The following is a 26,106-nucleotide window of genomic DNA, read 5'->3' on the forward strand; positions in this document are numbered from 1 at the left end:
TGCACAAAGGTACCGCGATTAATCGCGATTCTGCGGACTTTGATGGGCCGCGACTTAATGGGAATTCTCCTCTCCTTCGGATATATATTCGACACGTTCTCTATCTCTTTCTCTGTCCGGTCGGTTGGAATTTTTGGTAGAGAGTGAGAGATACGAGAAGATTAATTGACTAATAGGAACGAATGGAAGAGAGTGTGCGTATGTATATATAAGGTGAAAGGGGAGGTAAACGTTTTAAACGAAGGCAATAATTTTGTTATTCAACGTGTAGTTGGCTGTGGTTGCTCTCTTTTGCCGGTTGTGTTCGTTTGGGCAATGGCATTACTGTGAAAATTAATCTACAACCTCCCCAAAAGCGAACCGCTTCGCACGAGTAATCACTCGTCGGCAAACAGGCATGATAAACTCGCGTAATCCCCTGCGATTCGCTCTGACAGGCGTCACCTGCGATTTACCGGAATTCTTGCTTTGGATCATTAACCATCCCGAAATCTCGAGTTCGCTTCTCTTCGTCTTCTGGGTTCTTCGGGGGGACGTTGATTACCTTAGATTATTCGAAACTTGCTTCGCGCCTTGTATATTCTTTCCTCTTTAAATTTGGGCAATCGTTGCTCTTTGCTTTCATCGTCCTTTTTTAACCCTTTGGTTACTCGAAGATTTCGGCAATATTTCTTCGACTCTCCTACTTTCACACAATTGCCATCTGATTTAACCTTCCTTGCTTTGCTCGTGTTCTTCTTCAACCCTTTCCTTATGTCAAGATCTGCGAGAATTTTTCCTCGTCTCCCTCCTCTTCGTTCATTCCTTCCCTTTTTCTCTCTCTCTGTTTCTCCTCTTCTTGTTACGCGATTTATTTCACATTCCATCTCCATCTCGCCGTCCCTTCATTACTCGCCCTCCAACTCTCCCTCCCTCTTCAACTCGTTCTCCTTCTCCCGGACCCTTCGATATTGCCTGATTATTGCTACGGTCTTCAAACATGCCGGTCATTTCGGAGACGTCGGACAGATATCCCGGCAACCTCCTGGACGCAGCATCCCGGCAGGCGAGAGGGGAGGGGAGGTCCTGGCAATCAGGTACGTTAATGCCAATCAATTATGTGCCGGGCCCCTCTATCCCCCCCCTATCGAACACACCTTCGTTTGGAGAGGTTGGTCTTCTCATCGATACGTGGCTCGCGTAAACGTTGGATATTATTAGTTATCGATCTATCCCTCCGGTTTGGATACATACTCGATAATACTCTGCACAGTTTGGAGGACCGTGCGTCAACATTGGTCTGCGATCGGTAATTTGACCGATATTGATAGAGATATTTGCAAACAAAATTCCTTCCTTCTTTACACTTACTAAGAGATGTAACAGTTTTTAGAGAATTCGCGAGTTTCTTTGAGAATCGACGTCGAAGAACTTCTCGGAAGAAACTTTGAAGGTTTCTGAGAGATTCTGCGTGAGTGGGGGGATGGAGGAGTGAAGTCAGTGTTCCATTTGGATATTCAGGAATTGAAGAATTCCAGGAGAAACTCGAAATTATGGACGATATACAGGAGAGAAGGCTCTTATACGCGATCTTTGATAGAAACCGTTTCTTTTTTATGGCCCTTCTTTTATACCAGTGGTCGTTCTAGTAGCCTAGTAGAATCAGTGTATATGCAACCGGGGAATAAAATTTGGAAGAAAAAGTACTTTGGACCAAGCGAGCCAGGATATCGTAAGGTACTTATAGACCTTTCAGTTCGACGAACTAAGTTCCTTCCTCCATTTTACATGTATTGTACGTCGATAACAGTTTACAGACTCTGAGAGTAAGATCGACGAATTTTTTAATTAATAATTGCAACTTCGTTTCTTTTCGTACGTCTTTTATTTCTCAATTCTTTCAACTCGTACAAAGTACAGTGTTGTACAAATTACCGACGATTATCCATTAGCACGGCAATTTGCAATGCACTTAAATCATTTCCAGTATTTTACTCCACCAGAAGAGTGGTGCTTAAGACAATTACACGGCCCGCAGCTTATCAATCTCGGACAACTACATCGCGAAGGCACTGCGGCGTTATCAACCTATCAATTTCAACCTTCCAGTTGCTCTAGCTCGAAAAAAAGGAACCCCTCTCTCGTTAATCCCCAACCAAGCTGCCACTTTCTTCCAACAATTTTACAACACGATCGATCTTCTTATCGCGATACACTCCCACGTAATCCAAACCGCCTGAAATACGTAATTCAAACAAGTGTTTGAGAGTTTAAACGTTCACTTAACCCTTTCTCGATGGCAATTTAATCGACACGAGTTACACGAACTTACACCTAATCTTCGGCTGAGACAGTGATGCACAAATCACAGTATGTTAAGGATATTTAATATTTAAAAAATTTGCATTATTTTATAGAGAATTTAATAAAGTTCGATTCGATACTTCTACCTTCGAAAATTAGACTTCTCGGACGACATTAAAAAGCTAATAGGTTCGTTTTCTTTAAAATTAAGAAAGTGTCCCCTCAGGGAATTGAAAAACCGAGCAAGTTGAATTAGACTCTCGGCGCGACATGAAATTTTTCAAAGAACAAACGAACTGCCATTAAACAGGAATTGGAAATCAGGGGGATGGGAGAAAAAGAAAGGAATTGAGCGCGCAATTTCCGCGAGAGCGCAAGAAACACCTTGGCGAAATGAAACTCGTGAAAAGTAGGGAGGCTGTCGAAGAAACTTCCCCGGTTATCGAATCGAGAGCAAAGACAAACGAAACGCGAAAGAATCCATCCGAGGAAGCTGGGGACCGTGGAAAGGCAAACAGCGGGAGTCGCGAATTCGATCGCGGTTCGTTTCCTCCGTCCCGGAGGATCTTCTTGGCTAGACAAGCGGGTACAAATCAGCAAGGTTTGTCCTCTCGCGACGAAAACCCTGTAATTAACGATCCCTGATCGTTCCGGATAATTAAGCCGCGACTCAGCGACAATTAATCGCCCGGCGTACAAGTCTTTCCTCGCTAAAATACTATTCAATCTTCCCTTCCGTCCTCGTGAAACCATCTGATTCGAACGATTCCTCTTTTCTTTCTTTCCTTTTTTCCAGAAAAAAGGGGCGATTTGCTTCCCGTTCTCCCTCTCCCTCTAACTCTCTCCCACTCTCTCCCTCCCTCTAACTCTCTTTCTCTATAATTTTCTCTTTCTCCCTCTTTCTAACTCTCTCACTCTCTCACTCTCTCTCTAACTCTCTTTCTCCCTCTTTCTCTCTCTCTAACTCTTACTCTCCCTCCCTCTCTCTGACTCTTTCCTTCCCTCTCTCTGACTCTCTCCCTCTAACTCTCTTTCTCTTTGTCTATAATTCTCTCTTTCTCTCTCTCTCTAACTCTCTCACTCTCTCTATCTAACTCTCTCACTCTCTCTCTCCCTCTCTCTAACTCTCTCACTCCCTCTCTCTAACTCTCTCTCTCTCTAACTCTCTTTCTCTCCCTCCCTCTCTCTGACTCTCTCCTTCCCTCTCTCTGACTCTCTCCCTCTAACTCTCTAACTCTCTCTCTCTATAATTCTCTCTTTCTCTCTCTCTCTAACCCTCTTTCTCTCCCTCTAACTCTCTTTCTCTCTAATTCTCTCTCTCTCTCTTTTTAGGGGAAACGAAGGGAGCAAGTCGGCAGGACGTTACGGGACGCTAAGATCGCTTCCGGCTGGCCGCTGCAACGAGTTTTATCTCGACTGCCTCGCCACGGTTTTATGGCTCGGTTGCTTCGTGCTTTGTGAGCTTGTTCCTCTTTTTTTTTGTTTTTTGAATGGGTAAGGGAAGTTGGTCCCTGCGAATTTTATCTAACTGCTTCTTTTAGATAAACTCGAGTTTCGGGGCGCTGCGAGTTTGGTGATCGAGGAGCAGGCCGTTTAACCCTTTGCCTCCAGGTTTAAAATGAGAACCGCGTATCAAACTTTTGTGGATTGTTATAGAAATTCAATTTTGCATAATTCTCGTAAGTCTCGTTCTGCGTAATTTCACTGAATTAGAGAAAATTTATCTAGAATTCGTTGCAATATTTAACCCATTGACAGTCTGATAATATCTTATTCCTTTCCAACTTTCTTCTCAAAAGTCTCTCACGAGGTAAACTGCTCATTATTTAACGCACTGCCATAGTCTCTCTCAGGATAAACGGTCGAAGGGTTGATAATAAGAGAAACTTCCATATTATCGTAGAAAAATTCCTTTTCTTTAAATCGTGCATTGTAAAATATTCAAACTTCATTTCCACATTTTCTACGCATATAAAAAGAATCTCCGAGCACCGAATACTCCGCAAACATCTTCCCGAGTAACCAAAGGGTTAGAATTCCCTTCGAATCACCTTCGAAGCCTCAAAAATCCCCTTTCAAAATTTCCGCAATTTCCACGTAAAGGATGACAACATTTTTCCTTCCTCAAGTCACCTGTACCGCTTAATTATCCCCGATTGTTCCCGAAGATCGCGTTCACTCGCAGGAAAATATTCCTCGTAACGAAGTTCCTTTGCTCGAAAAGAAGCCCGGGTGTTTAATTATGCGGTCGAGCGTGCCGATAACCGTATACCGATCGCCTCTCGAGAAACGTCGCGTCGCCTATTCGAGATAATTAAACGAGTGGGCGGCGGAGACGAATTTAAAAGCGAACACCGTCGGTTTGATCGCGTTGGGTAATCACGGGCGAATTGATTGGAAGGCTGCGGGGGCTAACTATCGTCGAATCGATAGGGAGATCGCGGAGAAGCGACGCCATTGTGTCGCAGAATGGGAGATCTCTGCTAGTTAGACGACAGTTGAACGACGAACGAGCGATTGCCAACGAAGAGTAGGATTGTTTTTTTCGGGTGGCGGGATTCTGGTGTCGTTAAAAATTCATCATTCTAACTGCGTTTCGGTCAGACGAGTGTTTCACGATATCGGAATTTTTATTGCGATTTATTTTTTGATTTATCGGAGAGAGAGGCGAGTGCGAACTGCGCGAATATATGAAAATATACATGGAAGTGGTTCGATGTTGTTTTTATTCGATGCTGTATTAAAACGTTATACGACCGAGGCTAACTTATGCATGCATTAACCTTTTATATGTACTATGCAGCTAGGTCGTTGCTTGAATTTTTCGAAAATTAAATCATATCAAAATTGTACTTTACTCGAGTACACGTGTGTACCTGAGTTTCTAGCCAGGTTAGCTATCTTTATTAGTTGCTTTTGCAGTATTTTCTGAGTATACGATTTCGTCGTGCTCAAAGGGTTGAACTCCATATTTTTCTTTTAATTTTCTTTTCAATAACTCCTTGTTAAGCACTTCGAAAGACCGTCCCAGGCTGAAGCCAGGCCCAGCGCGCTCGGTGGGGACGACTCGCCCCTTTGGGCCTTTCCCTGGGCCTGTTCGCGTAGGGGTGGACAGGGATCGGCAGGACGACGCGTATCCACTCTTCCCGAGACCTTCAACGTACACCTTTGCAAGGAAACGTAGACGAGTCGGAGTCATTTTCTGGCAGGAACCAATTTAAACCATTTTTCTCACTAATTACATTGCAGGAAGCAGGCGTTAATAGGGAAAGTCACAAATACGGTCGATCGTGGCTCCTGTCCTCAACGCCTGATAGGCACGTGCGAGTGTGTGTATGCGTAAACGTAAAACGTTACAACAAACCACGAAATAAAGGGAACAACATGTTTTGAAAGCACAGTACAGAGGTAAAACATGTTAGAAAATGATCCGCCATATTGACGGAGCCGCTCGAGTAGAGAAGAGAAACGTTCCATTCTCCGCGTGAACGATTAAGAATGTTTCGCCGGTGGATGCGCGTCCCGACGCTTCCAGTCGAGCATTCGGGCCCGTGGTAAATTGCTGGTATGCTCATGCGGGCTGGTACTCGTCGAGAGGACCGCGTCACCCTCCATCAGAGCGAAACTGTTCGCGAAAGAGCAGTCTCAGCCTATTCGATTCCGTGAAACGCGAGGAAACGCGCGTCGACAGCCAGACGTGCTCGCTTCCATTCCACTTCCTCTTTCATACTTTCCCACCCTCTCTCTTCACCGTCGAACCAGCCTCTTCCTTAAACTCGACTCTTTTCAATATTTCTCTGTCTCCTTCTTAAAATTACTTTCCCTCCCGATCTTTTACATTCAACTTTTTTCTCCACCCTCCTCCTGCTGCCTCTTTCTTCACTCGATTCTTACCCATACTTTAGCAGCCCTTTTCCATTTCCCCCGTTCAATCATGCTGTTCGTCCGCGGCGTTTTATCAGCCGAACCACCCCTTCAACCCTCTCCCCCGTCGATTCCTGTGTCCCCGGTATTTCACCGCGTTTTATTAGCTTGTTTCTTTCTACCACGGACTGTTTCATCTGTTTCGCGGTTTTTGTTAGGATACGGTCGGTCTTCTCGTTAATTTCGGCGCGCTTCAATGTACCGTCTGTGCTTTCGGTATTGTACGGATTGTTGCCGGCTTTTGAAAGTTCGTTCTCAACGTTGCGAGGGAACCGCGATTCAGGATTGTGGCGACCGCCACGGGGAGCCTACGTACCTAGGCCTGGCGACTCTTGGCACTCGAGAGATGTTTTCCAAACTGTACCGTCCGGAATATCGTATTTGCGATATTGTTCTCCTTCTCTTGGACGGTGACTTGCCTTGCTTTGCAGAGGAAAGCCTGTCTATTAGATAGGATGACGTGTGGGTGGAATGACACTACACGTTTTCTTAACTTTGTGGCGGGTACGTCGTCGTCAACAAACCCTTGCCGAACCTCGTTCTATTCTTCCACGCGAACTGTCTCCTTTCCAACTCCTTCAGATTTTAGTTTCCGTTCTTTGGTCTCTCCCCGGGTTAAGACTTGCCTTCGTCCTCGAGTGGCCTAAGAAGCGCACACGTGGCATCCAGGTTCGCACGAGGATTTCCCGTTTCCACCACTTTCTCCACTTCTATCTTTATCTATCTCCCTGTCCTAACAATATAAAAACCTCTGCATCTCCCCTGACGTTCAACCCGAAATCTTGCCGGTGTACAAAGTTTCAAGACGCAGACAGCATGAACGCAACGCTAACGTAATTAAAATGTTCTGTTGCGTACGCCTACACCTCCGGACAGTCTTTCCTTTATCGACCGTCGCGACGTACCCGCCGAACCGCTGCCGCCGGGACAAGTAACAAAATAAACGATTGCATTTTCTGGACCAATTGTACGCCTATACGACCGTACACTTATACTTTAATAAATTGAGGTGAAAAGGGTAACGACGTTCCTCACCCACCTCAACTTAACAAATGAAATATATTTTTCGTTGTAACGATGTGAATCGCGAGGTACGTATATGATAAATCTCTTGAACGTTTTCTTCAACAGTCGTCTTTATCCTCTGAGGCCTCAACGAGAAATGCCCTGGTCCCGTTGCTTTGTTTCCCTGTTCAGAATGAACGCTCATCTCTAAACGGCGGTTGATTAGAGTCTCGTTCTCGCCGTGACGCTCAACCCAGACAAATAGCCCACAGATGTCGGGTGTTTTACAGGAGAGTTGGAGAGGGTGTGGTTATAGGTGTGTTTTTCTTGTTACGTGTCTAATTGTAAGGTTTGGGGATATGAGAGGTATCGTGTTAGTGAGTAGAAAAAACCAGAAAAGGAAATTAATCAACTGAATATTTCGGTACCGAACACAAACATTTCTGGGTTTCTTCGTCCTCGAGGACAAGAGCATCGCCTTGGCAATGTAGGCCCGCGCCCCCACTTCCTAGGACTTTCCCAGGGGAAAAGGGGCTACTTAATTTATGTGTCGCCTATACTAACTAAAAATAGTTTAAGCGTTATCTGATTTAAATAAATATATATTTCTGTTAAGCAACCTTCGCGAGTAATTATTTTACACCACGCCACTTCCAAAGGATGTTTGAGGATTTCTTTCTTAGAGCGTTGCGTTTCTCTTCGCGTCCAGATCGAGAAAAGGAGTGTTCGAGAACTCGGTCGAATTTCTTTTGGAATGGTTTTCTCGGGGAGATGGTAATTTCAATGTTGGGAGTGATTTTTTTTCTCTGGCACTGTGTACTCTTACGGCGAAAGTGTATTTTCAGTGTTGCGAGTGAAATGTGATTCGGAATATTTAAAGATTTATTTTTTATAGCATTGTGTGCTCCCTTGCAGTTTTTTTGCGTTGAGATTGAGAACCGAGTGTCCGGAAACTCGTTCAAATTACTTTTGCTGTCTGTTTTATCTACTCTCAATATGTAGGAGGAGGTAATTTCATTGCTGGGAGTGATCTTTTCTCTCAAACACTATGTACTACTCTCAGGATGGAAGTGTATTTTCAGTGTTGCGAGTGAAATGTGATTCGGAATATTTAAAGATTTATTTTTTATAGCATTGTGTGCTCCCTTGCAGTTTTTTTTTGCGTTGAGATTGAGAACCGAGTGTCCGGAAACTCGTTCAAATTACTTTTGCTGTCTGTTTTATCTACTCTCAATATGTAGGAGGAGGTAATTTCATTGCTGGGAGTGATCTTTTCTCTCAAACACTATGTACTACTCTCAGGATGGAAGTGTATTTTCAGTGTTGCGAGTGAAATGTGATTCGGAATACTCTCTCACATTTTCTTTGCGTCGAGCTTGAGAACTGAGCGTTCGAAAGCTCGTTCAAAATACCTTTGCCCCCTTTCTCATTTACTCAATATGCAGGAGGAGGTGATTTCAATGTTGGGAGTGATTTTTTCTCCCCAACACTGTGCACCCTCTCACATTTCCTTCGCACCGAACTTGAGAGCAGAAAGTTCAAAAATTCCTCGAAATTTTCAAGAAGATTTTACCGTCCTTACCCTCCGAACTTGTTTCTATTTCTCTCAGTATTAAATCCCCTTCTTTCGAAAACTGTCCGTTTCTGTTTACCATTTTCTCTGTTGCCTTAACGTCGCCAGTTTGAACAAGCCATGCACAAAACGAGCAAAGCCACTCACCTGAAGACAGTGTCTCCTCGCGAGCCAGCCGATGTGCTGGAGCTGCGGCGGATCCGGAAGCGCCGAGGCCAGTCGCAGCGCCTTCAGCGTGAGAGCAGCGAGTGCAGAGTGCAGAGAGTTGAACCACACGTTCGCCTCCGCGTTGTCTGCGGCCCTTAGCCAGCACTCGTGCACTCCGTCCGGAGAATGCAGCTCCAGGATACGACCCTCTGAAATCAGACCATTACAACGGTTGAGAAACTCGCGAGAATCCATTTCCACCTTCGAAACTCACGTCGATAATTGAAATTCCAAATGGAAGAAATTTCTTCTTCCGAATTATTCAAATTTCTATCGTGAAATTTACATTTATTTTATATACAGTGCAGTGTGTATTCTTGAATTTATTCGAGAAATAGCCGAACGTTCCCGCCATAAATAGAGAAAATTTGGGGCTAAAAGCAGTCATGTCGAAGCGATCATTTTTTCATATCCCATTTCCATCGAGACTGACCCTAATCCTCCGCGAGAGAACATAAAGAGGCATCAGGGTCTGACAGATGTTTCATCCCACGGAAACAACCCCCATGGAAACGGTGTTTTCCCTTTTCGAGCTCGTCCCTACGCGTCCCTAATATCCCCACCCAGACAGCAGGGGAGGCTATCAGGTTTCGGACTTAATAGTTTTCGCATCAGAGGCCCGGGCAACATTATAAAGGCGCCATATAACTTGGCGAGTGGATGACAACTCAATTTCAAGTTGAGCCTGACGTTGTTGCTCGCGTGCGCCTTCCCTAACAGACTAATTCGAGGCTGAAGGCGCCCTTCTGTTCGCTAGAAGCTCGTATCGAATAAAGAGTACCGTGTACCATTTTCGGTGCATACCTGAACCTCGTTTCTTGGCAAGAATTCTCGTGTATTTTCAATATTACTGGAATTTAAGGTAATAAATCAAAAGATGGTATTTCAATTATAAATTCTTCTTTATTTTATACGCGAGGAAGGCACGTCTCTACGCAATCAATTAGAGATCAACAAGACGCTAAGAAAAAGAAACATATCATCGTCCATCCATACTAAACAGATGATCATTTTTGCTATTACTACTACACACACACACTCATTCCTCTTAACAATCCAACAAATAGTAAGCGAGCTACAATTATATAATTTTTACATATTTACCAAACTGGTAATGACACTTGCTCAAAAGAGGCTTGGCACGGAATTAAACAGAAAACAGCAATACCAGAATTTCGAGAAATCTTAGAAATTTCCTTATTAATTATCAATTAATTAATTTTTTCCTAATAAGTTAGCAGTGGTTGAATTTGAACCTGAGAAATTGGGACGAAATTTCTCGCAACTCTTACAAATGTCTCTTTAAATATTTCTCAAGCTCCGAGTTTAACTCCCCGAAAGTAGAAGAAAATTTGAGAAATTGAAGAAAGCAGATAAGGGGTGGTTTTAGGCGGAGGAACGAAGAATAAGCGATATCGGAGGCACGCTAAACGCGGCCATCCAGAGATCGCCTAAACACCGCCTCGTATCCGGTTACCGTTCGCCGCGGGGGTTGGAAGACAGGCAGCGAAAGCAGCGGTAACAAACGTCCGCCGTCTCTTATACAAAGTATCCACTTCCACGTTCGTTTCTCTTCCACACTTTTAAGCGATAACGAACGTTACCAGCCCTCGGGGGATCGAGGGGTGTTGTTGCAGCGAACAAGGGGCAGAAGAACTCGCGGAGAGCCGAGCGAAACGGGTGTGGAACATTTCGACGAGGATGGTTCGTCGTTTCTCTTCCTTCTAATCGCGTCAGAAATTTTTTTGCAATTTTCACAATCTTTTTGCCAATTCGTCAAATCCCACATTATTATTTCACCTTAGAAAAAATTATCAACGTCGTGTCCTGAAACACGAAACATCGACGCGACCGACGACCCCCCACGTTGACCTGCGGCGCCGGTCTCTACCTGCCAATAGAAACTCGCGAAAGGGACCTGGAAAGGATATTATAGAATGGATATAGAATAGATGTAAAAACTGTAATAGATACCTTTAATCGATTTATAGAATAGACGTAGAAATCCTAATGTTGCGTCTTGTACTTCGAACAAGGAATATGTTCGAGAGTGGTGGCGCTATGCTGCCGCTGGTTCGATGATGTTGGTTTGATGGATGGTGTGATGTTGGTGAAGATAAATAGTGTCACACGTATTTTCAATATTATATTTCAGAATAAGTTACTTGGTGATATAATCAACGTCTTAGTGTGGTGTGCGTGTGAATGTTGATCTTTATACAAATGTTAATAATCATCCCGTTTGAGGGTGTTGTGTCGTTATTTATATGAAAAGTGGATGTGTGGGAGGTGATGGTGTGCGCCAATTAGAGCGTGACTACCCTTAGGACAGTCCTCCAGGACCCGCTAGCATACCGCCCATCCTGGAAGTCCCAGTTGGCAGAGTGGTGGTACGGCGCGTTGGCGGGGGCATGAGGTCCAAGGGTAGCTCGCTCGTAATGGGACTTGAGCGGTCGGGGCGACGGGGAAGGTTTTATGGCACGGCAGTAGTTATCGGATGGTCACGAGTGGGCACCAGGAAGACATGTAGCGCGCAGAAACTTTATGCTGCTACCGCCATAAATGCTTCCTGGGCCTCGCTGACAGATTAAAAGATTTAGTTGGCTGAAGGCAAAAAAAAAAAAAAAGGGAAAGGTGTGCATTCAAAATCGTATGAAAGAACGGCCGTGCCATAAACCCAATCCCTAACACCTAATATACGTCCAATTGATATATAAAATAGGTAATTACACTTTAATAGATATATTTGATCGATTTATAATTATTAATATTTAAGCTTTAATAGGTACCTTTAATAGGCGTGGAAACCCTAACGTACGTTCTATTTATGGGATAGGCGAGTATCCCTAGATAAGTTACGGTCGATTATTTGTGGAAGGGTGAAGGTACCTAAGTAGGTTACGTTTAGATTTATGGCAGGTACTTTAATAGATATGATTGATTTATTGAATAGGCGTAGAAACTTTAACGTACGTTCTATTTATTTATGGGATAGTTGCTACGTTGGATCTATAGAATGGATGTAGCATAGGCGTAAAAGGCCTAATAGGTACCTTTAATTGATTTGTGTAGTAGGCGTAGAAACCCTAACGTACGTTCTATTTATGGGATAGGCCCTGTGGGAACGGAAAATGAATTGAGACCTGTTCGTGGTGAATTCTTTATTCACCGAAGGCGAGACCGCGAGTGTCGTAGCGCGGGCCGATGTTGCCCAGCTCAGTTTTCGGTGGTAGACCGTCGACTGCCTTTCTTGCGCCTCGCTGCCTAGGTCGCGTATACAATCTTTCCTCGAACCTACAGCTACGGAAAATATATACAGTACCGGCCAAAAGTTTGGAATCATCTCCCAGTTTTCATCAATACTGAATCTGTGTTTCGCGCCTCACCGACACACCGCTCTCACACGCACAGCCGTTGCGCTAGACCGCCCCACATAAATGAAATAAAAGCAGAAGAACACCACAATTTTCCAATTAATCTACCACGCCTTCTCTAAAATTGCCACAACGAAAAACCTCACAGACTCCTGAAGAAGTACGAATCAGAAAGGGTTAAAAATTTGTGGAAGAACACGGTGCATCAGAAGTGAGACAATAGCAGAATAATCGACACCGTGAATACCACACTTCGCCAATTAATCCCCCTAAAATTACGTCCTCAGAAAAAAACCCTCGCAGAACCCTAAGCAAGAAGCAGGCCACCCCTAAATCGCATCTTTCGCCATCCCCTGTAACAGAAGCCAGAAGACACTCGCGCATAATCATGGCAGGATCCGAAGAAACCAGCCGCCGAAACAATTGCCAGGGAACGCACAACGCAATCAGCATACTATAACTCTCCTCGAGCTGCAAGATGTCCCTCGGAGGTTCGTTGAACCGTTTTGGTCCCGGTTAATTGCTCGTGGCTTCGTTTAATTAACGAAACAACCGAGGTCTCTAGAGTGTCTCCGCCTATCCATTCGTCAGCTTTTCCATTCGCCAACTCGACGACGTTGTTTCTCTTTCAATTTCCTATCTCCCTTCTCTTCCTCTCTCTCTCGTTGTCTACGAGACGTGTGTACGAGAAACACGTGACCTGGTAATCTCGCTTCCGTATCCTCGAGTAATTCGCGCGCCTTTGACCAGCCGTCGAAAACCAAAGGCGGCGCGCTGCGGGACGCCTTTGTTTCGAAAACAGGCCGATAAGGTTAGTAAATTAGAGGGGTTGCCGGGTAAAAAGCAACGGGGGAAAGAGGATTCCTCTCTCCTTCCTTCGTTCCTCGGAGAAAGAAGAGAGGACGTTTCCAGGACGGCGCGCAGCCTCCAGGGACTTTTCCTCCCCCGTTTGAAGACGGTAAAAAGATTTATGGCGACCCCTTTCTTCCGTCCAACGGCTTTAATTCAAATTTCCTGTAGCGGGATTTCCGCCTTCCCTCTTCCTTCCACCTTCTTCCTTCCTCTCGCCGTTCTTCGACGACTCGAGCTTGGATCCTGATGTCTTCTGAGACTCGTCGCTGTGGCTGGTTTCTCGATGCTGCTTCTTTTCTGCTCCTTCGGATGTGACTGAATTGAGGAATTCTTCCTTTTTCTCTTATCTAACAGTTAGTCGTGAGTTTTGACGCGTTTCTTTGGATTAAAGAGCTATGAAAATCGGGAAAATTTCGAAGAAATGTGTTCGGCTGTGACGGGGAAAAAATGAATTAGGCGAGAATAATAAATTTTACTCGGGTGAGTTCGATATGAAACTTTGAATTTGATGAAATGAAGGAACATTTCATCGATTTGAACGAGATAAATCGAAATCAATCGAAATTGGTGAACAAGCGTACGCGCGAATCTCTGTTCGCCACTCCCTGAGCGGGGGCTCTACGCGCGCTCTGATTGGCCAGTGTTTTTCGTTAATAATTCAAAAACGAAGCTTCAAACAACATTCTGGTCAAGGAAAAAGTTGTTCAGAATCACCCCAGCAACCCCCCATTTCCGTGTGTTACACTCTTTACGGGACACCCTGTATATACGTCTTTCGTAGTCAAAGGGCTGCTTAAGGGTTTAACCCTTTGCGATCGGTGCCGCCATAGTGGCGGCATTTCAATTTTGTTCTAGAAATCGGTGTCGCCGCTATGGCGGCATGATCTTTGTTTTGTCAAGTATCATACTTTGGAAAATTACAAAAATTAAAACGTTTTATTTTTATGCACTATAACTAGTAAGTATTAAACAAAATGTATCAGTTTCAAAATATTCTGTTTTTCAATATCCTTATATATATAATAAATAAACTATGCAAAAATAACTTTGAAAATTTAAATTTGCTTCGACTAGCTGATAGTCCAACCAGAGAAATGTGCCGATCGCAAAGGGTTAAACACTAAACGATCTATTCTACACGGTGTAAAAACTACTCAACCCTTCTCTCAGCAGCGCAAAAAGAAAAAATTCGTTCGTTTTATTTAACCCACTTATCCTTTCCCCTTCCATCCACAAAACGTGCCTCTATTTGTCTCACTTTCTCCTCTTTTATTCATCCCTTTTCCCCCCTTCGCAGCGTAAACCATAGCGAAGGAAAGCGAGTCCACGAGTCGTTAAACGTGACTCCATCCACGCTCACTTTCCCCTTTCTCTCCTATCCGCAGCATTCGACGCGCGAGGATTCCGCCTTTCGGTTTCACGTTTCCAGCGGGTAATGTATCCCTCCCCTGTGTCTGACCAATCGGCCGCATCTCTACTTGGCGGGTGAAACCACGGTAACAGAGCCCTTTTGTTCGAAAGTTAGACGATAAGCTTGAGAAACACAGCACTAGCCACCTATTTTTCCATCGTTTTTCCACCTTCGTTCCCGACATTTTTCTATCAACCAACCGCTCTCTGATTTCGATCTTTTCCTATCGAATTCTAGATTAAACTTTTCTCCCTTCTATTATTACTTCGTGGGAGTAACGTTGGAACTAACTTCTTCTAACATAGGTGGATAAATAAGATGTAGGAGGCGGTGTAATGAACTTCACTCGAATCAGGATGTCGTGCAAAGTAGTTTATTTCGGACTCTTCGGCGTACGGACTGTCGTCGAAAGGCAAAGATATCGCTGGGCCGAACCGATGGGTACTCGGGTCTAAGAGGCGCAGGCCAAGCCATGAACCGTCCCAAAATGCCTACAAAGAAAAATTTGGAATAATTTCGTCGCGAAAAGGGCGAAATGGAAAAATTGTAATTCGATAGTTACCGGGGAAATTCGGTGAATTTTAGGCACGCGGATTTCCCTCGTGCAAACAGACGGAAAGCGCCTGGCGCAGCGTGGCCGCGAAAAAATCGCGTATATTAGTCGAGTGGCGAATTCGAAGGGAACTTTTAATCCGCGAGAAAACGCGGCTCACGAGTGTCCTCCTCTTCGTTAGGTAAAATTGCCCGTTCAAACTGGTCGAAATTCTGCCGTTTCCTCGGTTAATTTCGACAGGCTGCGCGCCGGCAACCGTTCCTAAAGTGCGTTCACAGTGAAAATTCCCGAGCTGCAAGCTCGAGGATCTCGTTGGAAACTTTTTTCCACGCTCCTCCTACTCCTGCCAGTTTTCTTCCTTCGACGTATTCGCCGTGGATAATTTCGCTTGTTCCTTGGAAACCGGGGAAGACCGTCTTTTCAACGAGAGTTCGGGATTTTTGATTCGTCGAATAGTTGAAGAGTTGTTCGAGGTATTCGCAAATACGGATTGTTAGCTTAATTCTATCTTTCAGATGCTTTCAAATGATTCGAAGGAGCTTCTAGTTCGAGGAGAGTTGATGGTTTTTGCTCCGGCAAATGTTCCACGCAGTTTCTGTAATTTGTGAAGCTGCGTTTCAGGTTGTTTTCTTTTTTTAAGGATGGAAGATTCATTTTCAAGTGATGTTTAAAATTTAAATTCGGGTATTTATTGCTAGCTGTACTAGAATTAAGGAAACTTAGTTTGTGAGTTACATTTGAAGCTTCGTTTGAAATTTCTGTAGATTTCTCTTTAAGGGGGTATTCTAGTCTAGAGTGTCATTTTTTAGTCCTTCTTAGGGATTTTTTTGTAAGGAAAGTATAAGTGTCTCAGTATCGGCATTTTGCATACGTGTTTATTCGTGTTTTAAGAAAGTTCACAATTTTTTTCAAGTGAAAATAATCAAAACTGTCTGAATTATATATCATTCAGTGCGGTCCCTTTAGAAAAAAAAGTGTCTTACTGGCTGACAACGATTCCGCCCATTCTGTTCATCCGAAATGAAAGAACCAAAAGGATTCTTGATTAGCACGACTGCGACTACGTTGTGAACCAGAATGAAAAAAAAATAGTGAAAATTTACAAAATGGGGGCACTTTGAATTTTCAGTATCGATTTCTTCGACTTTTTTTCGTATTTCAGAGGCTCTGAAAGCGTATTTCAGAAGCTCTGAAAGCGTATTTCAGAGGTTCAGACGATAACGGCACATCCACTGAAGGTGCATGTCAAATTTGTATTCAATCGGATAACTAGAACTTGAGATATCAGGTCAGACATTTGGAAAAACGCGCTTAAAGTTTCTCATACCAGTTACACGAGAATGTTATCAATAACTTTGTCAATTTTACAAATTCGGAAAAATCCTTCGACAGTTATACTTCTGCAAATGTCTACTTTCAGAAAATGCAAAAAAAAAATAGATTTTTTTGAAAAGTCTAGACTGCAATACCCCCTTAAAGAGAAATCTTGAAAGCAAAATTTAGAAATTTTTTAAATACACAAATTACCCTTTCTTATGTAAGCAACTTTACATAGGATTATTCATTCGCTGTTAAATAAATAACTAAAATTTTGCAATCTCCATTTTTGCACTGACAAAATTTAAGAAACAAAATTTTAGAATTTTTAACTAGCAAAATTCCTCTGAAGTTTGTCCAAAATCTTTCCTTCCCACGAAAGAGGAGTTAAAGAGGCACAATCTTCGCGAATTTCCTCTGCAAATTTCTCACGCAAAAATTCCCTCGAAGACCGTAAAGAAACATACAAATTTCCCCTTTGAAACGAAGTATCGATTCCATCGAAACGCGCGATTCTCGACAAATTTCGCGACATGTGTCGACAAACATCGAGACTCGGATCGATGCTTGCTATTGTTATAGCAAATTGCTCGCAGCATTAGCGTGGTAACGAACTCGTTCGTCGAAACAGCCTGACAATTGGCGTCTCGCCGTAGCCACAGCCATTATTCTCACTTTGAAATAATAAAAACGCCGGATTTCTTTCTCTCCTCTTCTTCTTTACCGAACAGAGAGAAAGCTTTCTCGCCTCTGTAAATCCCAGCCACTTTCCTCCTCTTTCAGCTTTTCTTTTTTAATCTTTTAAAAGGATGAGATGGAAGCCGGAGGAGAGGCGAAAGCGATTTCTCGTGACGCGTTACAACACTTCCGTTTCAGGGAATCTTCGACGAAAATGTGTCCCATTTAAATGCCGCGAAATATTCGTTCTTTTTCAGAAATTTCCGAGCTATTTTAATCCTACCGTAACTATTCCATTGTGTAACGTTTTTGAGTGAAATTAGGAAAAAAGGAAGCGATCAGTTATGGTTTGTACTGCGGAAGATTGAGAGTGAAATAAATTTGAGTGTCCCGTGAGTTCATTTTTTGAAATTTATTTTAAAATTAATTCGCAAATTATTTACCAGAAGCTCGGCACAATTTGCAGCGAGTTACTAAGTAAAAGACTGTCCAGAGAATCCCAAAATAATTGAAGAAAACATGGATAAAATTTCAAAAATTTATCTACTATACTCTGTTCAAAATTAGAGTAACCTCGCTTCGCGCATGGGGCGTGCCTAAGGCAGGGCTACAACGTCCAAACTTAACTGCCTACGTTTTTCTCCGTCTTGCCCTCTGCTAGACTCTCTCGGTCTACGCGCAGGACGGACGAGAGTCGGCCCGAGAGCGAGGTTACTCTTATTTTGAACGACGTATAGAAGCTCGCAGCAAAATTTGCAGTGAATTACTAAATAAAAAATTGTCCAGAGAATCCCAAAGTATTTGAAGGAAAGTTCGATAAAATTTCAATAAAACATTTCATTACAATATTATAAAAAAATGAACAATTAACAGAAAGGATCTGTAATTGTTAGCTTAACGACGTTACGTTACAGCAACGGAAGGTAACAGATCTCGGGGAACAAAGAATTTCCACGGCGTTTCATCTTCCTCTCGACGCGGAAAGTTAATTTGCAATTTCACTTCCGTCCGTTTTGAAATGTAAAAACGATTAACGGTACACAGGAATGGGGGAACGGTGTCCAGGAAGGAGTGTTGAATGTGTTCGTTCTATTAATTCCTTTGACGAGGGAGAATCCTCCGTAGTCCGTGTTACTTTATTTCCGCTCCCGATGGTATCGTTACATTTTCTCTTTCACGATGAAAAATAGAGGAGCGAGGGCCTGGGTCGACGCCGCTCCGCCACCAAGAGATCCTGTAATTCGTTTCGCCGCGCAGGAAATTGTGGGATCTCTGATACCTCAAATGTGCACATCGCGAAATCCTGGGGCTCCTCCACTTTTAAGGGCTCCGCAATCAGAGATTATTGTGCGCCTAATTCGCCGTATCGGAGGACAGTGGACATTCACAGACCGCGATTCCTTCCCTCTCCATCCGGCACTCCGACCTCGCCGTCGCTTTTTATTAATACGCAAACCCTCCGGTGAATTGTGCAATTAAATATAAAAGGCGGCAGCTTCTCGCGTCTCTATTTTACGGTTTAATTAAAACATCTTCCACGGCAAAATTTTTACAATCGTACAAAGATTCTGAATTTTAAGAAATATTCTATCGTGCCAAGTGTAAAAGTAGAAAGACAGGAGAAAGTGTGAAAATCCGTATTAAAGTTTAGGTGTCACGTAAACGGTGAATATTTGAAAAAAAAATGTGGGGAGATTTTGGGGACAGAGTGTGAGAAAATTGAGAAACACACAGCTCGTTATTTTTTTTTTTTTCGTGGCCAACGTCGCCTGATGAAATTGTTTGGACTCGTCTCGTGCTCAGTTAAAGAGACGATTAACACGTTTCCGCGAGCAACGAAACAGCGTGACAATGGTCACCGAGAATTGGGCTGGGTTTCAACAATTCATTTTGCGGGGCCAAATTGCCTGCGATATTTCGAAAGCGCCGGGAGGAGAACACGGGCGCGCTCGCGCGTTCACGCCACTCGACGTTTAAAACACGAGCACAAGCATGGAAATCCCTAGAAAGCGTGGCGCACCTGCGCGTGCAACACCTGCCTTTGGCACAGATTGTCAGATTATCTTCACAAGTGGCTCGTGAACCCCGCTGCTCCCCTCCCGTCACTCGTTCAGTCGCGTCTGGTTGCTTTTAGAAGCCTCGAACACGTCTGTACAGATGTACCTACATATGCGAGCGAATATATCCGGGAAAATTGTGGAAAATTCTATCGGTAACTGGAGAATATACCTTTCTACAAGTGATTCGAACTATTTAACGTTAAGAATTCAGAGTTTTCGCGGTGAAATTTGACTGGGTTTTGCAGCGTGTCGGTTTTGGCACGAGATGGCTGAGAATATACGGACTGTTACTACTTAAAATGGAAAGTGACGTTGGAACGTGGTTTCTTGGACGTTTCTCTTGTAATTTGGGTTCTTTAGCAATGATAATTCATTGGTGACCGTATTATAGTGTAGGTAACAATTCTGGAACGTTATTTTCATTTATTTTACATGTTTAAATATCTTATAATTACAGAAACATTCATAAGGCAGTAATTAGTTATCAATTACTTCAGGGTGATTTCATTGTCCAATGTGATTTAAGAAGAATTTGTTTAAACACTGGAATAAAGGATTCTAAATAACACAATAAACAAAGCAGTACATACAGGGTGCTCTGCAAGAGAAGGATCACTATTTTTGTAATTATCCCTTAGAGCAATGGTCGCCTATCTTCCCATCAACTTTATCAAATAAATCTCGCTCCAATGATCGAACAAAAATTCCTAAAACACTGTTCCACCCTCCACCACCACTGTCCCCCTAAAATTCGCCCAATTTCACCTCGGAACAGCCGCGAAATAAATTCCAAAGTGCCTTAAAATTCCCGTGACAACCCTGAGAAGCACGAGAAACCACCTGGCATCAGCAACATTACTCCTGGCGGCCAGATTACTCACGATACCAGCGTTGAAATACGCGTTAAGTCCTCGTCCGTCTCTGTCCCCGTTAGACACACCAGTGTTCCCGCAGAAATCGAGGGGCAGAGACGTCTCTGCGAGAGAGAAGAGACACTGATATCCGTGGACGCGTCCTCCCTAAGCTACTTACCACCTCCTGCCTCTAAGCTGACGGTACATCGTGGGTCCAGCTAAGGGGTAAACTTGGCATCTCCAATTCAAATAAGATTTACCCGCGGTCTAGGCACGGCGTTTGGCCAGTCGATGATGTGGCGCGGGAGAACAGCGCGTAATCTACCGAGCAACCCTACGAATCTGCGCGATTGTAATCGACCCCCTGCGAAAACCTTGTATTCTTTGATAACGATTCCCGCTCTTCGCGTCTACCGACCCTTGTCTCTCTTTCTGCGAAGGGGAACGAAGAAGGGATCGACGAAAGGGAATTCTGGGACGTGTTTCTTCACCGGGTACCAGGCTTTTCGGTTAGAGATCGATGCCCTGTGGCGAGTACGATCTCTCCAAGTCTCTCGATGGTGCACAGACCAGGATTTGGAAGGGAAATTAGAGTAGACCGAGTCTACGGATCGTTTTAGCGGAGAAGCTTCGCCAATGGCCTGATATAAATTGCACGAGTGCTTTATGGAGAGTGTGGCACGTTTGGTGTTGCGTCTTAACGTCGATGGAACGGGGTTTCGAACATTCTGACGGTTATTCTGTACTTTCATCGATGATTTATGCACTTTCTAGCTGATACTTCTATCATACCTACGTTACACAAGTGCAATAATGTCAGAATCGCAGTTTACTCTAGAAGAGCTGTGCTCTAATAGACAAACGAACAAATTGAAGTGTCAGTGAAATCGTGTATAATTATTTATAGCACTCTAATCGAGTCGAATAGATGGTTAATAAGCAAGATTTCATAGAATCCTAGTGTCGTATCAGCAGGATACTCCAAAATGATCTACTTGCACCGTACACTACAAGTGTCAGGCGAGTTTACAACGACATGGAACATTTGGGTCAGGATGATCAAGTTGTAAAGCTGATCGATGAAATTAACTTGGTAGGAAACGAAGTTAACTCTCCACTATAGGCGACCTTATATATTCTGCACGAAGCTGGGTACAATGTCGACGAAACGTTGGACACGTTTCCCCAAAGAACACTGTTTCCCAGCCGGGAAGCCTTTAATAGCATTAACTACGCGAACCTGGCTCGCGAGAGCCTCGAGGATCCCTGGAATTTACCGTCGCTGAAATCGAACATTTTCTCGCCGTGTCTTTTCCTCCAGCCGCGTATTATGTCTCCGGTAAACAAACCTGAAGATCCTCCTAACGTGAACCTCCGGCAAATACCCGTGAAAGTTTCACCGGGGAAAGATCTACGAAAGACCTGTTCTTCGTTTTCTCTCCAACGCTGCCCACGAGAAATACCCGAAGATACTTGAGTAATTAATTGGAGAAAAGAGTGTACAGTTTGAAAACGAGCTAACGTCTACTCGTTTTTAGCGTAAATCGTTCGCAACACCTTGAGAAATTTCACCACAAAATTCACTCGATTAATTCCTAGAACGCCTATTACAATATATGCTTCAGCTAAGTCTACAGACATAACAGCTTCCATTTCGATCCCTCCCCGACGTTCTCCAACCCTCTATTCAACGTGATTCCCGCGGAAGTCGCGAGCACGCGGCTCTGATTAGGAGTCGCGGGGCGTGGCTCAACGACAATACCGTCTGGCTGTTAACATCTCGCGTTCTTCCTCTTCAAAATCCCCTTCCGGCTGCTTACCCTTCGAATTCCTCCTGCTTCGCTCTTCCTGTAGCTCTTCCAGAAGCAGCACACACAACCACGATACACCGCCGTATCAAACGGAACACCGAGAGGGGCAGAAACCGAAAAACGAGGGAACGACTCGAGAGTACACGAAGTATACTACTTCGCCTCTTTTTCTTTAATTAGAATTACTTTTCCGATTGAAAAAGTGCATTAAACCGTTGCAAAAGAAGTGGGAAAGATTAATAAGTTGCTTAATTACTTTTTCATTTGGACAAACGCGTTAAGGAGATGAAAGGAAAGTGGTATAGGTCAACGATATGCGCGTCCTGCTCCTTCGCCTCGTATTATTAGCTAGAATTATTTTTTTAATTGGAAAAGCGCGTTAGGTCGATGAGAAGATAGTGGGAAAGATGAACGACATACGCGTGCTGTGTAATTATTTTTTTAACTGGAAAAAACTCGTTAGGTAGATGAAAAGGAAGTAGAAAAGGTCAACGATATACGCGCCCTGTTCCTTTTTCTCGCCTTATCAGTTTAAATTATTCTTTTAATTGGTAAAACGCGTCAAGTTGATGGAAAGATAGTGAAAAATATCGTCGTAATTATTTGTTCAACCGGAAAACTGCGTTACACTGACGAAGGGAAAGTGGTATAGATCAATAATATACGCGCCCTGCCGCTTTACTTCTCTTTATTAATTAGAATTATTTTTTCAACTGGAAAAACGCGTTAAGCTGATGGAAAGACAGTGAAAAAGATCGTCGTAATTATTTTTTCAATTGGAAAAGTGCGTTACATTGACGAAGGGAAAGTGGTATAGGTCAACGATATACGCGCCCTGCTCTTTCACTTCTTTCTATTAGCCAGAATTATTTTTTCAATTGGAAAAACGAGTTAAGAGCACGAAGGAAAAGTGGAAAATCGTCACTCTCGCGGTTCGAACGGGTGTAAAAGGCCGTCGAACTTCCCTCTCGGAAATCGAACGTGTTCGCTGCCCCCGCGGGGAATTTCATGGTTGGGAGGGGACATCCATGGGCCGCGGATTTGAGTTATAAGGCCACGTCAACCGCAGAGCCGACGTTCCACCATTATTTTACCCCCGAGGTCCGAGTGTTTTTTCCATGCCAACTTCGAGATCTTTGGATTCCTTGGTAATTCCCTCTGGTTCTTTTAACTCGAGCTTCCTTCGTTCCCCTCAACTTTCTTCGCCTCTTTGAGACGAAGTTCTTAATAATATTTTGTTAACATAACGTTTGCTTCTTTCCTCGCATCCTCAAGACAAACGAAAGTGTTCCAAGTATTACAGTCTAAGGGAACTTCTCGCTTCTCTTCTAAACAATATTGTTAAATTTATATACATTTAAACGTACTAGAATTGTATAACAAATTCAGCACAATATTCTACCAGAATCTCGCTTAACGCTGTAACAGACACAACAGAATTTTTCGAGCGATAAAATATATTTCGAATAACCCTGTTAAAGTCGTTGAAAAACTGAACGTATACCACCGAACGCAGTAGCATGTACGTAAATATTGAGCGATTTCTTCGAACGTTTAAGGCGAGAGATTTTAGAACGAACGTACGAAACCATCGCCGAAAATCCTGCCAGTCGATCGAACAGCCTTTCACACGTCAAAGACACAGTTCTTCAAAAGCGTAGGAATTATTCCGTGGCGTGCACGAATAATAGCAGAAGTCATGTCGCGTGTAAAACACCGACGGAGCGTATTCGACAGACACGTGTTAGGGTTGTCGTTCTTTGAGCACCCACTCGTCTCTACTCGTCCCATCTCTCCCTGCCCTCTCCTCTTCACTATATTCCCGCTCGCAGTCTTCTTCTTGTTCTTGAACGCGTGCCAAACGCGGTGGAGCGTCGGATTTGCGTGCACGCGTCCTCGAAATCGCGCAACACCGGTTCAAACACGTCTATTTCTGTGCTGAAGTTGCACGAAAAATTGCAGATATTCCTACAGAGATAGGAGGACAGGAATTGTGTTCGCCGCGCGTAAGAGAAGGGACAAGTGGAGAATGGAACCGCTTGAAATCAGGCGAATGAATTCTCGACAGTGGTACAGGTCTGGTTTTAGTCAGACGAGAGAGAGAGAGTGGGTCTATCGGCGGCAGCGGTGCAATATTCCAGATGGATCGTGAAAGTAGAACGTGCTCGGACTCGATCAGACAAATCGAACCACGACGTTTCTTCGCGATCGCAGGAATCAAACGATGGCTTGAATAATTGAACAAGTAGAACGAGTCAATCATTGCACCGGGGGAATGATACATAAATCACTGTACACTGTGACCTCGATTCTTCCGGTTATGTCTCTCCTCGTGGAATAATCGATCGAACCCGCTGGTAACTTCAACTTCGATGCTAATTATAAAACTGGGAAACGTAGAGGGAAGGTTAGAACGTTTCAACGGGATCTACCATGGACTTTTCATTAATCAACCCTCACATTTGTGGTAACACTTAAACGCCATTTTCGAGAGATTGGTGCATAAATTTGTTCTTATCAGAAATTTGAGATATTTACAATTATTTAAAAATGTGTGATATTAATTCGTGAAAAATTGCTAGCAGGTAACTCCGTGAAGTACCATATTTAGAAGGAAGATATTCACAGCAGTGTTAGCGGAGGGTTTGAAGGTTTAAAAAAGTGCCAGAAAAATCGAGACAGATGCAGGAGGCATATTTAACAGGTGTAGTATTCGAAATAGGTCAGCGTGGTGCAATGCACGGCTGGCTTGGTGGCAATCGGGCCCGTGACGTCGTTTATGAGCGATAAATTACAGCGGGACCGGTGCACCCACTGGTCGATGCTTAATGTTGGCGATTGTAATTAACGCTTTGACGATTCTCTGGTCTGCGCTGAATGGATACCGGGCCACGTGCACGTGACCGCGTTGATTATGTTTCTGCCGGATGCTCGCTAGGGAAAATTGTCTCTGAATAAAACGCTTCCGCTCCTCGGGAGAAGACCTGTTCTCCATCGGTGTAAAATGCTCAACGACACGAATTTTCTTTCCATTGTTATGATTTTCTTAGAGCTCTCTCTGCTCTGCTCTACGGCGACGAGACACTTCAATTATAGCTTTTTCTGTTCACAGCCAGAACGACGTCTTACTCGTGGAATAAATAGAGAGGAAATTTAATAAAATATGAGAGAAACTTTCGTGATAGAAATTTGGGAAAATATTGAAAATAGGGAAGAGTTTGGAGAAATAACGGAACGGAGGAAATTTCAAGGTATAATTTGTCGAAGTAAAATATCGTATGGAAAAATTTACACGAATTTGGAGAATAGATAGAGGAATTTCGTGCTCGAAATTAAGCCGTACTTGGTTGAAAGTAAGCTACACCAGGAACCATTAATTACACCAGCGAAACGTCCGTTCTAAACAGACTCCTTCACTTCGTCAAAGGCTAATTGCCATCCTAAGCTGTGAAAGCTACGTGGAACGAGATTAAACGAAGACCACTCCTGCTATTTTAACCGAAAAATATTAATTACTTGGGTTTATTTGGACGTGGAATTCCCATTGGTCGGGAGAGACACTTCTCATCAAGATCTCTCGACTGTATGCTCAACAAGCGAGCCCAAACCACTGAAGCGGCCAATTCTAATTGTAATATCGAAGACGATCCTCCTCCTCTCTACTCGCCTTGATAATGTATATACGGAACCTACACGAACGCGTAATTTTCACAGAGAAGCTTCATTTTTGAGCAAATGGACGTCGAAAATTGTGACAGATCTCTTGGTAGATTGATAGTATCGATGAACTTCTACTTATCATTTACGTTCAGACATGTGTAAAGCATCCACAGAGGTGTAACACGCGGTGTTTAATTGTTCGAGGATTTGATGAACTATTTAACGAATAAAAACGAGACTCTTAAGCAACAAAATATTTTTATTTCTTTATCACATTACAGGTTAGAGTAAAAATGAGACACCACGTATACAGGGCTTCATGCACCTAATACAAGCGATCGTTTCGCGTATTGATCTTCGTTGTTCACCGTTCAGACGAACTTCGCTACACCTAAATCCACACACGCTTTACAAAGCTGGATAGATCCGGTGTGCAGATACGACGGAATGCATAATCCTCGCGACCCCTTCGATACACCTATGTGTAAGCCAGGAAACGGATATTTCGCGTGTTCCACGCTGATCCGGCATAATTGCGGCGGAA

The 26,106-nt window shown here is 43.6% G+C and overlaps 1 protein-coding gene across 1 annotated transcript in view; it reads right to left on the bottom strand.

Moving 5' to 3' along the window:
* The window catches only part of LOC108573189 (beta-1-syntrophin-like), a 186,067-nt gene that overhangs the window by 75,764 nt on the left and 84,197 nt on the right, over window positions 1–26,106 (bottom strand). The window contains exon 3 of the mRNA XM_017935584.1: window positions 8,933–9,141. Coding sequence (XP_017791073.1) covers window positions 8,933–9,141 — 209 coding nt within the window. The remainder of the gene's footprint in view (window positions 1–8,932; window positions 9,142–26,106) is intronic.

This window comes from Habropoda laboriosa, unplaced genomic scaffold (assembly GCF_001263275.1).
Source record: "Habropoda laboriosa isolate 0110345459 unplaced genomic scaffold, ASM126327v1 scaffold20, whole genome shotgun sequence".
Taxonomy (NCBI): domain Eukaryota; kingdom Metazoa; phylum Arthropoda; class Insecta; order Hymenoptera; family Apidae; genus Habropoda; species Habropoda laboriosa.